The following is a 12982-nucleotide window of genomic DNA, read 5'->3' on the forward strand; positions in this document are numbered from 1 at the left end:
TTCCCACTGGGTTGAAGGAGTTTTAGCAACATATCTACTTTATTCTCATCATATTTTTCCCACAGGGTTTTTGGGGGAGACTCTCAAGATTATCTGAAAGATTTCTCAAGAAGGAAGATGGGGGAGACTCTCAAGATTATCTGAAAGATTTCTCAAGAAGGAAGATCTATACGCAAGAAGCTTTCAACGATGAAACATTCAAGGAGCGGTGTTGTACAAGAGGGAGTGTTAGAAATTAGTTAGTAGATTAATTAGCCAAGGGATGTGTCCAACCCCGAACGGTCGTGTCTCCTCTCTCTCTATTGCCAACATGCACCTGTTCTGGAGGGATGCCTCCGAACAGACACCTCTTCTTCGCACCTCTTCCAGATGTATATACACTTGAGAATCAATAAAAATCAGGACTGATCGTCCATTACTTTCATTCAATCTCGTTTTACTCTAACAATTTTGTATACTGCGAAAACAAATCGAATGGCGTGTGCTACGTGGTACGTGTCCACATCATATGTTCCATGTCAGCTGGAGTAGGCCAAGTAGGTCTTGATGTCCGAGGTGGAGAAGCCATTGAAGTTGGAGCCGGAGGCGGTGGTGTAGGCGCCCATGTCGTCGAACACGAGCCAGTCCCCCACGCTCATCTCCGGCAGCTGGTACCCGGTCACCACCGTGTCGAGGGAGTCGCACGTCGGCCCGAACACCGTCGACGTGTACGTCTTCTCGCCGGCGCGCGGCGCGGCGAGCGGCCTTGGGCGCGGCACGTAGTGGTCCATGGGGATGCAGCTGAGGGTGCCGTAGAGGCCGTCGTCGATCCAGTACTCGCGCACCTCGCCGCGAGTGCGCTTCCCGATGACCCGCGCCGCCATCGTGAAGGCGGTCTCCGCGAAGTACCTCCCCGGCTCGCCGATCACCTCCACGCATGGAAGCTCCCCGAAGTAGCGCTCGAGCGCCGCGTTGATGACCGCGGCCGCCTCGTCGAACGCCGGGCCGGCCATGAACCCGCCGCCGATGTCGAGCACGCGCATGGGCGGCATGCCGAGCGCGGCGGCCGTGTCGAAGACCCCGCGCGCGGCCTCAATGGCGCCCCGGTACACGTCCGTGTTGGACGCGCCGCTCCCGACGTGGAACGAGACGCCGGCGACGTTGAGCCCCTCGCGCTGGGCGGCGCGGAGGAGCGGCAGGACCTCGTCCTCGTGCGCGCCGTACTTGGTGCCGAGGTCCACCCTGGCCTCGCCGCCGTCGGGGCCCTTGATGCGGAGGATGAGCTCGCAGCCCGGGTGGCAGCGCTTCACCTTGACCACCTCCTCCTCGGAGTCGTAGGTGGCGAGGTTGACGCCCACCTCAGCGGCGTACTCGAGGTGCGCCTCGGGCTTGCACGGGTTGGCGTACACAATGCTGCCGGGCTGCACGCCGAGCGCGAGCACGGCCTCCATCTCCCTGCGGCTGGCGCAGTCGAAGCCCGCCCCGAGCGCGGCCAGCGCGCCGAGCAGCGCCGGCTCCGGGTTGCACTTGACGGCGTAGCAGGACCGCACGCCGGGGAGCGCGCGGCGCCATCCGCGGTACAGGTCGACGACCCGGGCGAGGTCGAAGACGTAGAAGGCGCTCCGCACGCCGCCGGCCGCGATGGTGCGCATGAGCGCGGATACGGCGTCCTTCTCCTTGAGCGCGTCCCGCCTGAACGCCAGCACCTTCTTGTCCTTCACCCCCGGCGCCACCAGCACCGCCTGCATCGGGCTGCTCCCAACCATCTCGACGACGACGACGACTGTGCTGATGGTCACACTTAAACAATGAGAGCCTAGCTCGGGCCGGCGCACGTGCACGGACAACAGTGTGGAATGCGGCGAGAAGATCGCTGGCTCGGGGGAATGCTTCTTGGCGTGTGCGGCTTGTTAGTTGCGACGGACTCGGCGCGTTTTATAGCGCTCTGGTGCCTCTGCCGGCGGCTTGGTGGCCAAGGATGAACCTAGAAGAAGCGGCCGGGGTTAGGTTTGGTGGTGCGCGGTCAGAGAGCTCCGACGCTGCGGCAGGTGTGCAACGGTAGGTAGGCTGGGGGGAGCGCGCGCACTGGGGGGCGGCATCCCGTCCCCCGTCCCCCGTTGCCTCTGAAACGTTGCAGTGTGGTGTGCGGCCCAACGCCAACGACTCTGAACACTTCGTCGCTTGCTGCGGCTGCTTCGAGGTCTCTTCTTCGTTGCTTTGCTACATCCGGGACTCTGTGTCGGGTCCGGTCAAAAAAGATGGCAAGGTGCGCATGGTGTGTGCACTTTCTTTTGAGGACAGTACAGACGTACTATGATATGTTTGTGGCACGTGTTGCCGAGGTTTTGTATGATGCGTCCATCCAATGCCTGTTTGGTTCATGACTACAAAAAGTGTGTCTGCCACGAAAAGGATAACTAATAAAATGATCATCGTAAGTGTGATAAAATTTGGTAAAAAAGTAAGTTTATGATATGTGGATCATGTTGTCTGAAAGTATGACAAACCACAGATATATAACAATGAATGAATCAAACACATGGTTAAGATGTTGCGGCACAACTAAGGTTAGGCGTCATAACCTTAGAATGTAAACAAACATCCCCTCATTCTATGATAACTGATCATAAAACTAGAATGTGTGTGTATATGCTTATATAGTTAAGAGCATATTCAATAGACGCACGATAACGCGGATCGTTAATTTTCTTGGAGCGTCAAAATAGATTTTTTTACGCGCAGAGCGACAAAGAAGTTTTGTAGATGCAAAAAACATGACGTCCAATCCGGCGGTCCCACCTGCAGCACCCAACGACACACAACGTCCTTGATTTGCAGTTCGGGAACTTCCAAGATTTACAGCCCAACGTTAAAGTTTTTTGTGCACACTCTATTTTACAGTGTTTGCTGGAGCGTTGTATTTTGTCTCCGGTGTACAAAAACATAAGTGTTGAAGATGCTCTAAATATGTATGCTTATGTATAAGTATCTGCACAAGTATTATGTTAAAAAAGGAAGTCTCTGTCCATTTTGGGCCAGCAAATCGAGTTTTAAGCCTGGTACATTGAATGTGATTTACTAGGTCTGGGCGTCTTACTTGGGCTTAATCCAAATTTTCAAATGAAACCAATGAAGAATCTATAACACCATTGGAAAGCCGAAAATAAGGAGCTAGTGTTCGGCATGTTAAGCCTATGAACATCTTCCGGGCTCCCACACATCTGCATAGATGGGCTAGCCCATTAGGGTGTCACCAAGAGCGCACCTTGCTCGCTTTTGGTCAATAATTCACTGGTCGACAGTCGACTGTTGAATTAAAATATAAGTTCATGGAGTTGAAAACAAATTCCTAAAATCACGAATTTTACGTACATTTTTTGAAAACAAGAATGTGAGAAATACACAAAAATAAACATATTCATTGATTTGATTATTTTCATGATTTCTGCAAAAATCACTGATTTGAAAAAATAATAATCTCTTTGAGTTTAAGAAATAATGAATCGGAAAAAAAATCAGTTGAATTTCCACAACATACATGGATTTGAGAAAAAACATTGATTTTGACAAGAAAATGTTCACTGATTTGAAAAATGTTCATCGATTTTGATAAAAAATCATGTTTTTTTGGAAAAACATGATAAATTTTCAAAAGTGTTCACGAATTTGAAAACACATTCGTAGTATTTCTACTAAAAGGTTCACGGATTTGAGGAAAAAGTTGGAGGATTTTAATAAAAAATAATAATGACTACAAATTTGATTTTTTCATCAATTCTGAAAAAAATCATGAAAATGGAAAATCATGGGCTTCAACAAAAAGTTCACGATTTGAATAATAATTTTTGAGTCTTAAAAAGTTCATTATATGAATAGAAAGTTTCGAATTTGAAAAAGGTCAGGTATTTTAAAGGAAAATACAAAAAATCCAGGTAAAAAATTGATGAAAAAACATCCAAACAGAAAGAAAAGAAAAACAGAGTCTGTAAAGACATGGAATAAAGAACTTAAAGAGATGTTTATATGCACAACTGGTGAGGTGTCCTAATTGGTTAGTTTTTGTAGGGGGTGTGTCCTAATTGGTTACTGAGTTTGAAAGGAAAGATTAAGGTTGGGATTTCGAATCTCAAACCAATCAATACTTTTGAAGTTCAAACAATGAAAATGGGCCTAGCCCACGATGCAGGTGGGGCCCACAATGCAGGTCGGGGTGTGTGTCGGTTTGCTCACTTGCTATTTAACCAGCGTTGAATGTGTCAAATAGGCTTGGAATTTTAATATATAGTTAAGAATACAATACAAACACAAACACTTATACATTCATCCTTAGGAGTGCACACCCTATTTCTATAAGGATCTTCAAAAAACTGAACCGACATTCATCTTGAGACTGACGAAGTCATGATATAGTCGACGGGAACATCTCGTACGAGTGAACACACATCACGAGAAGGCCTAAAAAATACAAGAGAATGTGAGCACCAGTGTTAAATTTAGGACTTGAACCCTTGTTGGCTGGAGACACCACTGTACACCTAACCATCCAACCACAAGTTGGTTGGCTGATTTTAATGGTATAAACCTCCCTATTCATATATTTAGTGTGTCAAAAAATTTAATTTTGGAATATCAAACTTCTTTAAAAACTTTATAGCACCACCTATATTGTATTATATTATTCTTCATTTTATGACTTGGCGTCTTGTTGGTTTGCTTTATTTTACTAGGGAACTTTTTTTTGCCACTCTACCTTTTACCAATTTTGCTTATGCCACTCTAGATTTTCACATTTCACTTTTGTCACTCTTAGCTTTGGACAATTATCGCAATTGCCATTCTATGGCAAAAGCTAAGAGTGCCAAAAGTGAAATGTCAAGATCTAGAGTGGCATAAGCAAAATTGGTAAAAGCTAGAGTATAAAAACAAAAAATTCCTAATTTAATTATGATCCTGCGCTACAGTAAAAAAAACTCTGATCCCGCGCTCATTTTCCGCCTCCCCCCTAGTAGAGAATTCATAAAAAATATCAAAAAATTGAAAATCTGAAATTTTAAGAGACCATAGATGAAACATAATTTTAGGTTCTTGCAAAATTTTACATTAAGATGACATTTAAGGTGCTCGAGACAAAAAACAAAATCGTAGCTTGAATATTTTGAGCTCCGCTTTTTTGTCACGAACTCCTCCGATGCCATTTCAGCGCAAAAATTGCTAGCGCCTATAAGAGGCACTCATATTTGATGTATAATTTTATTTCATATTTAAAAAAAAAATGTTTAGTGTTTTTCAGAATTTGGTGTTCACTTGGGTGCAAATGGACCCAACATATGAAATCCCGCTCTCGTCGTACCCCCCTAATGTGGCCTAGTAACCGTTCTTGTATATTGATGCCATGTATTCATTCAGGGGCGGACCCAAGTACAACGGAGTGGGGGCCTAGGACCCCACTCAATTTTTAGAATTCCCTTTGTATTTTTGCACATTTTAAAACAAAACACTTCAAAATGAGGAACTTTGTAGAAGGTGTGCCCCCGGTCAAATGTAGCGCCCCGAGTCAGAATTTTGCCTAGGTCCGCCCCTGTATTCATTCATATTGTCAACACGTATCTCTCTTGTTGTCATTGCTATTGTCCTAGATCATGTCCATCATTAGAATAGTTGTGAACACCAACTCAAATTTAGTGGATGTTTATTTCTTTCCTACGAACGAGGTGATTAGGGGTGCAACTCAATTTCTCCCAATGTGAGCGGTGAGGTAGTTGGTCTCATCTCCCTTCAATTGGTGCTTCGACGACTGGATGGAGGCACTATCCTCTTCTTTGGCAGCATAGTTAGAGTCGGAGTTTGTGTGTCTAGTGGCAGGATTGTTTGGTAGTGGCTTCCCCGTGTAGAATAAGTCTTCCCTGACATTGACGACACCTTTACGACATCCATGGCAACATTGAGGAGGAGTTTGCGGGCTTTGTATTCCGCAGACCCTCTCGGGCGGATAGTCTAGTTTTTCCATGTGTAACTAGCGAGGCATCGACGGATTGATGTGGAGATCTAGGATTCGGGAAGCACGGGGACAAGCCCCCGGTCTTGGCACCAAAATTTGGGCTCCGACATTCAGATTAGCCCTCTTCATCGACTTAGATGGATCATTCTGCCTTTATTGGCTCTCTGGCATACACCTCAATATCGTTGATTTTTTTCATGGTATGTTGTTAAGTTGGCTTTTGCAAGGCCCTCCAAGGACTTAGCTGATATTTTCTTTTGTAGGGGTGTTCTTTGCAAAGTTTCAGCAAGGTTTCATTGTCTCATGCTCTCTTGTTGTTGCCATGTGTATTGGTTGTTACCTTATTATTTCATAAATATATGTGTTGTTTAGCTAAGAAATTCAGCTTGTGACACTAATGAAAATCTTAATGGAACTTGCCATAAAAGGGTTTCATTCGCTGACTAAACAATTTCTCATGTCTTCTCTAACCACCAAGACACTTTCTCCTCTAGTGCACTCATCAAGTTTAACTTTGAAAGAGTGAAGACTACCCAAGTCGGTGATGCGTGTTTCATATGAGGACTAAAGATCACATGAGCAAAATAATTAGGACTGGAAATGCAGAACATTTTTCTATCTTTGGGAGTGCAAATAGCTGACGACCTTGGAGTGCCGCTGGTTGCAAAAGAACAGAGCAATTTATGCTGCAGCTGGAACACATGATCTTGGTCCCCTGGGAAGCATAACAAGCACTTGTCACTTGACAAGTGCGAGCTGCTAGTTAGCGAGACACAACTTATTATCATTATTTTTATTTTCAAAACACAGGTAAAAGATTTGTTTCATCTATTAATTAAATAAAAAAGAATTATCAAGTTAATTAACAGAAAATTGAGAAAACCTTCATAAACTGCTGAACGACACACACATTCACACACACCTTTACAAAGGGTGTCTCGTCGAACTAGCACACATACTTATCATCATCACTTTTTCCCAAAACATGCGTCATCGTCGTTCCTAATTTATAGAAGTTGATGCTAGCAACAAGGCTAATCGAACACAAGCAAGTGAGATCTTTAGAGCTGCTAGGTAAAAGTGCTACTAAGGCCCTGTTTGGAACCACAATAGATTATAATAATCTGGATTATGAAGATAGATTATATAATCTGGTTTATAAAAATAATCTAGGTGGGCATATTTGGAGACCAGATTATATAAACTGTAATCCAGGTTTTATATTGTACAATGACATGTCTGTCCTCTGTTTTTTAGTTTAAAGGTAGTAATCTAGGTGGACATGTTTGGAGGACGGTGACGGTGGCAGTAGGTAATTATCTCCAGTTTTCAAGGGTAATGGGTCATTTGTAATTCATAATCTGATTTTAGTTGGGTAGAGTAGATTATGAGTTTTTAATAATCTGACCATCTAGTTTTTATAAACTGTAATATAATCTGTCTTGTTTGGAGACATAATAGATTATAAAAACCAGATTATATCATTTGGATGGTTCCAAACAGGGCCTAAGTTTGTTACCCACTGATTATCTGCCGGATCCCCTTTCTTTGCTTTCAGCATGCCAGATTGAGTAGGCAGCATGTACTCCTCCGTTTTTAAATATAATACTTTTTAGAGATTTTATTATGAATTACAGACAGATGTATATAGATATATTTTAGAATGTAAATTTACTCATTTTGCTTAGTTCGTACTCCCTCCGTTTCTAAATATAAGTTTTTTAAGACATTTCACTAGGAGTCCAGATACGGAGCAAAATGAGTGAATCTACACTCTAAAGTATGTCTATATACATTCATATGTACTCCACTAATGAAATCTCTTTAAAGACTTATATTTAGGAACGGAGGGAGTAGTTCATAATGAAATCTCTAAAAGAAAAGTATTTTGAAACGAAGGGATTCTTTTTTTCAAATGATAAGTGCCACAAGTGTTGCACGAAATAACACCGCCCTAGCTTTTTTTATAACTAAAGGTGCCATGCAAAAAATATTTCAAAAAACTGAAACTTGCCATCTAAATTGTCATGCTTCACAACTAAAGTTGTCATGTTGGGATAACTGAACTTGCCATAAAAACTGTCATGACGAAATTGCTTCGTACCACACGTGGCACTTATCAGGGTCCAAATTTTTTTTCTCACCTAACATATGGTTGGCTTCATTCAGGTTTTGCATCACAATTTGTTGTAGAATTATCGCATGTACCAGCGCGGCAAAAGGAAACATGCATGATGACGACGTGCAGAGAACTACAGTCGTCAGTCCTGTGGAATATCACTACATGTGGACGCCGCCGGCGACGGTGAATGTCGATCGGTCCAAGTTGGGGGCAACCAGAGACCATCTGTCCATGACTTTTTTTTCTTCTTCCTTGGACCTGACATGCGTGTGTGTGCGTGTGTCTGTTTCATTCAGCCCATGAGATGGCTGCTCCTAGGACGGATCCTTTTCGTGTTGGGTAGAGCGAATTTGCGGACGATGACGGAAGACGAATCCAGTCGGAGCGTTACGTGTAGCGACCTGAACCAGATCCCTGAACGGGGTTGGTGACGCCGGCCGCCGGCTCTTTCTCGTCCCGCCAAGTCGCAGCCGGCCGCTTTGATGGCGCGTCCGTACGTTCAACGGCCGGGGATTCGCTTGAGATCGACGGCGAGCCGGAGCAGTCGAGCACCACTGGGTTCGTCGTCCGGCGTCTCGATCGTACGAGCGATCGTGTCCTTTCACATTTTCCACATTTACAACGTTAGTGACGCTGTCTAGATTGGATGTTTGGTGGCTTGTCCCATTGAAGAAGAAAGAGATCAACAATATCCCCATGGACCTTTCCAGATTTGTTTTTACCCATGATGAATTGCTTTTGGAAAAGAGAAGGAAAGCAATGGAGCATTCACATGGTTATTAAGGTGTTTTTAGTCGCTGATTCCCGCCCCCTGAAAAGAGGCAACAGGCGGGCGCCTCTCCGCGTACATGCATGCATGTGGCGTTGCACCGAAAGGTAAAACGAACCTGAAAAGTGTCACGCAGGCGGCTTACATGGGAACAAGTATATGATCTTAATCTGAAAAATGTTGTTTGGGGACAAAAAGGAATAAGAAAACCATAAGGAAGAATGGCGCTGCCGCGCTATACGTACTATTGCACTCGCATGCAGTTGCCGACGAACGGATATTGGTACGTCATTGCTTAGGTCTTGCATGAATGTAGTACGTGCTGCTAGTGTACCACTCAAATGATTCTGCAATTAATCATGCTGTACTTACTTTTTATTTCTCATGTTAATACGTGTCTCATTTATATTATAAAGATTAAAATACAAGTCACGTAATGACCGATGTGATAAAACTGAAAAGACAACAAAAATGTGTGTGAGATTTGCAACCCCGCTACCTGCCTCCGTGTCACGCCCAAGATGCGACCCTATCCTCAATTTGGCACGAAGGCCTCGTCAGGGATAAAAGCGCATCTCGTCATGTCGCAAGAATGGATATCGTTACAAGTACATGTATTGAAAAGAACAGATATACATAGAGAGTTGGCTTACACTCGCCACAAGCTACATCAGAGTCACAACAGCACATTACATAATCATCAAGAGTAAGAGCAGGGTCCGACTACGGACGAAAACAAACGAGAAAAGAAAAACGACGTCCATCCTTGCTATCCCAGGCTGCCGGCCTGGAACCCATCCTAGATCGATGAAGAAGAGGGAGAAGAAGCAACTCCAAATGAACAATCAACGCGCTCGCGTCAAGTAACCTTTACCTGTACCTGCAACTGGTGTTGTAGTAATCTGTGAGCCACAGGGGACTCAGCAATCTCATTTCCAAAGGTATCAAGACTAGCAAAGCTTAATGGGTGAGGCATAGTTAAGTGGTGAGGTTGCAGCAGCGGCTAAGCATATATTTGGTGGCTAAACTTACGAGTACAAGAATAAAGAGGGGGATGATCTACGCATAACAGACGTGACTACTGTTGATCAAATGAATGATCCTGAACACCTACCTACGTGAGACATAACCCCACCGTGTCCTCGATCGGAGAAGGAACTCACGAAAGAGACAGTCACGGTTACGCACACAGTTGGCATATTTTAATTAAGTTAACTTCAAGTTATCTAGAACTAGTATTAAACAAAGTTTCCACGTTGCCACATAACCGCGGGCACGGCTTTCCGAAAAGATTTAACCTTGCAGTGGTGTTCCAACTAGTCCATCGCAAATTACCACAAGCCGCATAGAAATCCTCAATCACGAAGCTCGCGATCTCGTCGGATTCCCTAGTGGAAAACCTCAACTCTGAGATCACCCAAAGCATCACCAGAATCCCGATGCACAAGATATTTCGTCAAAGGTAAAACTAATCCAGCAAGGCCGCCGACGTGTCGACGATCCCGATAGGAGTCGCGTACCTCGTTCTCACGACACGACGGATGTGTCACACTAGGAGATACCAAACCTCGGGTTGCCCCGCGGTGGCCCCGTAGTCTGCCAATTTGGACCAACACTCATGCGGAGCACTGGCCCCGGGGGGTTGATTAAATTTCCTCAGGTGCCGGCAGGTCCCTATGCATTATTATTAGGTTATTAGGCAAATGTAGTACCAGAGTTGGGCCTTGCCAGACCAGTCTTAATCTAAAACGAATTATCAAAGGGGTCCCCATAACAACCCCGATCGTGTTAGGAGCGCTCATTTATGGAACATAACACCGGTAGCAGGAAACTAAGGCGACAAAGGTGGAACAAAACACCAGGCTAGAAAAGGCCGAGCCTTCCACCTTTTACCAATTATATAGGTGCATTAAATTAAATAGAATTTAAATATGGTGATATAACAAGGAACCCATGCTTTCACATGGAAGCATCGGCACCTGCAACTAGCAACGCTAACAACATGGTTAAGCAAGTAGTAACATAGCCAATCAGTGGTTTGCTAGGTCGAACAGGTTGAAGGTAATCATGGCATTGTTGAGAGGCTGATATTTAACATGTGGTAGGCAACGAGACAAAAAAGATAGCATCGAAATAACTAGCATGACAATGATAGTAATGGTATCTGGGGAAATGGTCATCTTGCCTGAAATCTCGCTTGGAAGAAGAATGCCTCCGTGAAGCAGACGAACCGACATAGTCGAACGGGTCCTCACATCCGACACGCTTGCGGAACTCTAGCGAGACGAAGTAAACCGGAAACAAGAATCAACACACGATATTCACCACACGATGCACAACACAAATGATGCATGAGCAACTGAATACATGCAAGACACGGCACGACAATTCCACGTCAAACAAACACTACACATTAAGTGAAGTTCAATATGCAACGAGTTGCATATTGACGAAACTCCACATATGAATTATTTAGTTCACTCCCGGTTATTTACACGGCAATATTAATGTTGCCAAACATGCAGGAGGTGAAGCGGAAATTAAACTACCAATCTAGACATTTTAAATGAGGTCGGAAATGACATATAGCATCTCCGAGACGACCTCACATGTTAATTTACAATTCTGTACAGATCTGAATTAACACATTTAATTAGTTGTTAAACAGAAAAAATAGGTTCACGTGATTCTACGCGTCATGGCAAGCAATCTACACATAAAGAACATCTCCAACGGAGCAACGGATCAAAAGTTACAAGCACCGCAAGATATGATGGCATGAATGCAATATGTGTGCAACGACGGTCACGAGCACCTCAAAACATACAACCAGCAAAATAAAATGAAACTACACGAGATTCTAAGCAAGTTTCATGTAGGACACGGTCAAATCGGAGCTACGGTTCAAAAACTACGAGCAAAACAAGAAATGACTACAATCTGACAAAATCGGCCACATAGCATTTTCTACGCCCCACAACTACGAGCTACAAAACTCCGATAAACTCAAGCAAGGCATGACACGAAAGAAGGAAAGAAGCACTACTACAAACAACTAACAACAACTAACATGGCCTCATGGATCACTAGGGAAAGAAGACACAAAATGGCATCTCACACACTATTTCAGACTTAGTGAAAATTACACCTCATGAAAGTGCAGTTTTCGATCTGAAGCTATATTGACAGCAGCAAAACCTATATCTACAGGACTCCGAATGGCATGAAAATTTATAGCATGCAAGAGAAACACAAGGGGTACAACTAACTCCATTGGACCAACCTCAAAAGAGCTACAGATCACAAGATAGAACCAAAACAAAACAGCAACAAAATATAACAGATTCGAGACTTAGAAATATTTCAGCACCTCCAAATCAGCACTATTTCTAGCAACTTGAGAGCAAGCAAAACACACCTAAACATGCATTTCTATTGCAACTAAAAATACCAGGGGCTAGTCTAAATACCCAAGAACAAATCCCTAGTTGACAACTTAATCAAACGGAGAACGGAATAAATCCTACGAAATAAACAAGAGGGCAACATGGCAAAATATCTCGCGAACTAACTTGCTCTAATGCTAGAACTAATTGCACAGAAAAATCACATGGATTTTTCTACCCCGGTAACATATAAAATATGTGGGGTTGCAACACAAAAATAATGCCACACGGAAATGCGAGAAAATAATCTATACACGGGAAAACAAACTACCGGCAAACCCCTACACGTAAAAATACAAATGACCGCTCTAAAATGCATGGAAAAATGATCCCTAAAACATGGACATTTAATCTACGGTATACGGGTAATCCGGACACGCACGAGAAATAACTACGGAACGGATCCTATTGAAACAGCATGCAAAACGATGCATTAGGCACTTCAAACTGCCTCAAATAATTATGCAAGTTAGAAATTCGGAATCTACGCGGAAAAATACACAAGATACATATGCTACATGTCGCAATCCGATTTACGGAATAAAAGATACGCGCGTTTTAATATTTGCCATATTTTTGGAATTTTAAAATAATTCCGAAATCACTAAATTTTCTACATGGGCCTAAACAGAGGGCGCAACTAACTAACAGGCGCTTAGGACGGGCGA

The 12982-nt window shown here is 43.8% G+C and overlaps 1 protein-coding gene across 1 annotated transcript; it reads right to left on the reverse strand.

The window, feature by feature from the left end:
- Nucleotides 1–372: 372 nt before the first annotated feature.
- Nucleotides 373–2099, reverse strand: LOC123397695 (ornithine decarboxylase-like). The gene has a single exon (XM_045092232.1). It carries the CDS (start codon nucleotides 1743–1745, stop codon nucleotides 519–521), a length of 1227 nt encoding a protein of 408 aa, XP_044948167.1. The 5' UTR covers nucleotides 1746–2099; the 3' UTR covers nucleotides 373–518.
- Nucleotides 2100–12982: the final 10883 nt, after the last annotated feature.

Source organism: Hordeum vulgare, chromosome 5H, assembly GCF_904849725.1.
Source record: "Hordeum vulgare subsp. vulgare chromosome 5H, MorexV3_pseudomolecules_assembly, whole genome shotgun sequence".
NCBI classification, from domain to species: domain Eukaryota; kingdom Viridiplantae; phylum Streptophyta; class Magnoliopsida; order Poales; family Poaceae; genus Hordeum; species Hordeum vulgare.

Excerpts from the sequence above, each read along its gene's own strand:
- LOC123397695 (XM_045092232.1), bottom strand. The coding sequence starts at position 1,745 with ATGGTTGGGAGCAGCCCGATGCAGGCGGTGCTGGTGGCGCCGGGGGTG.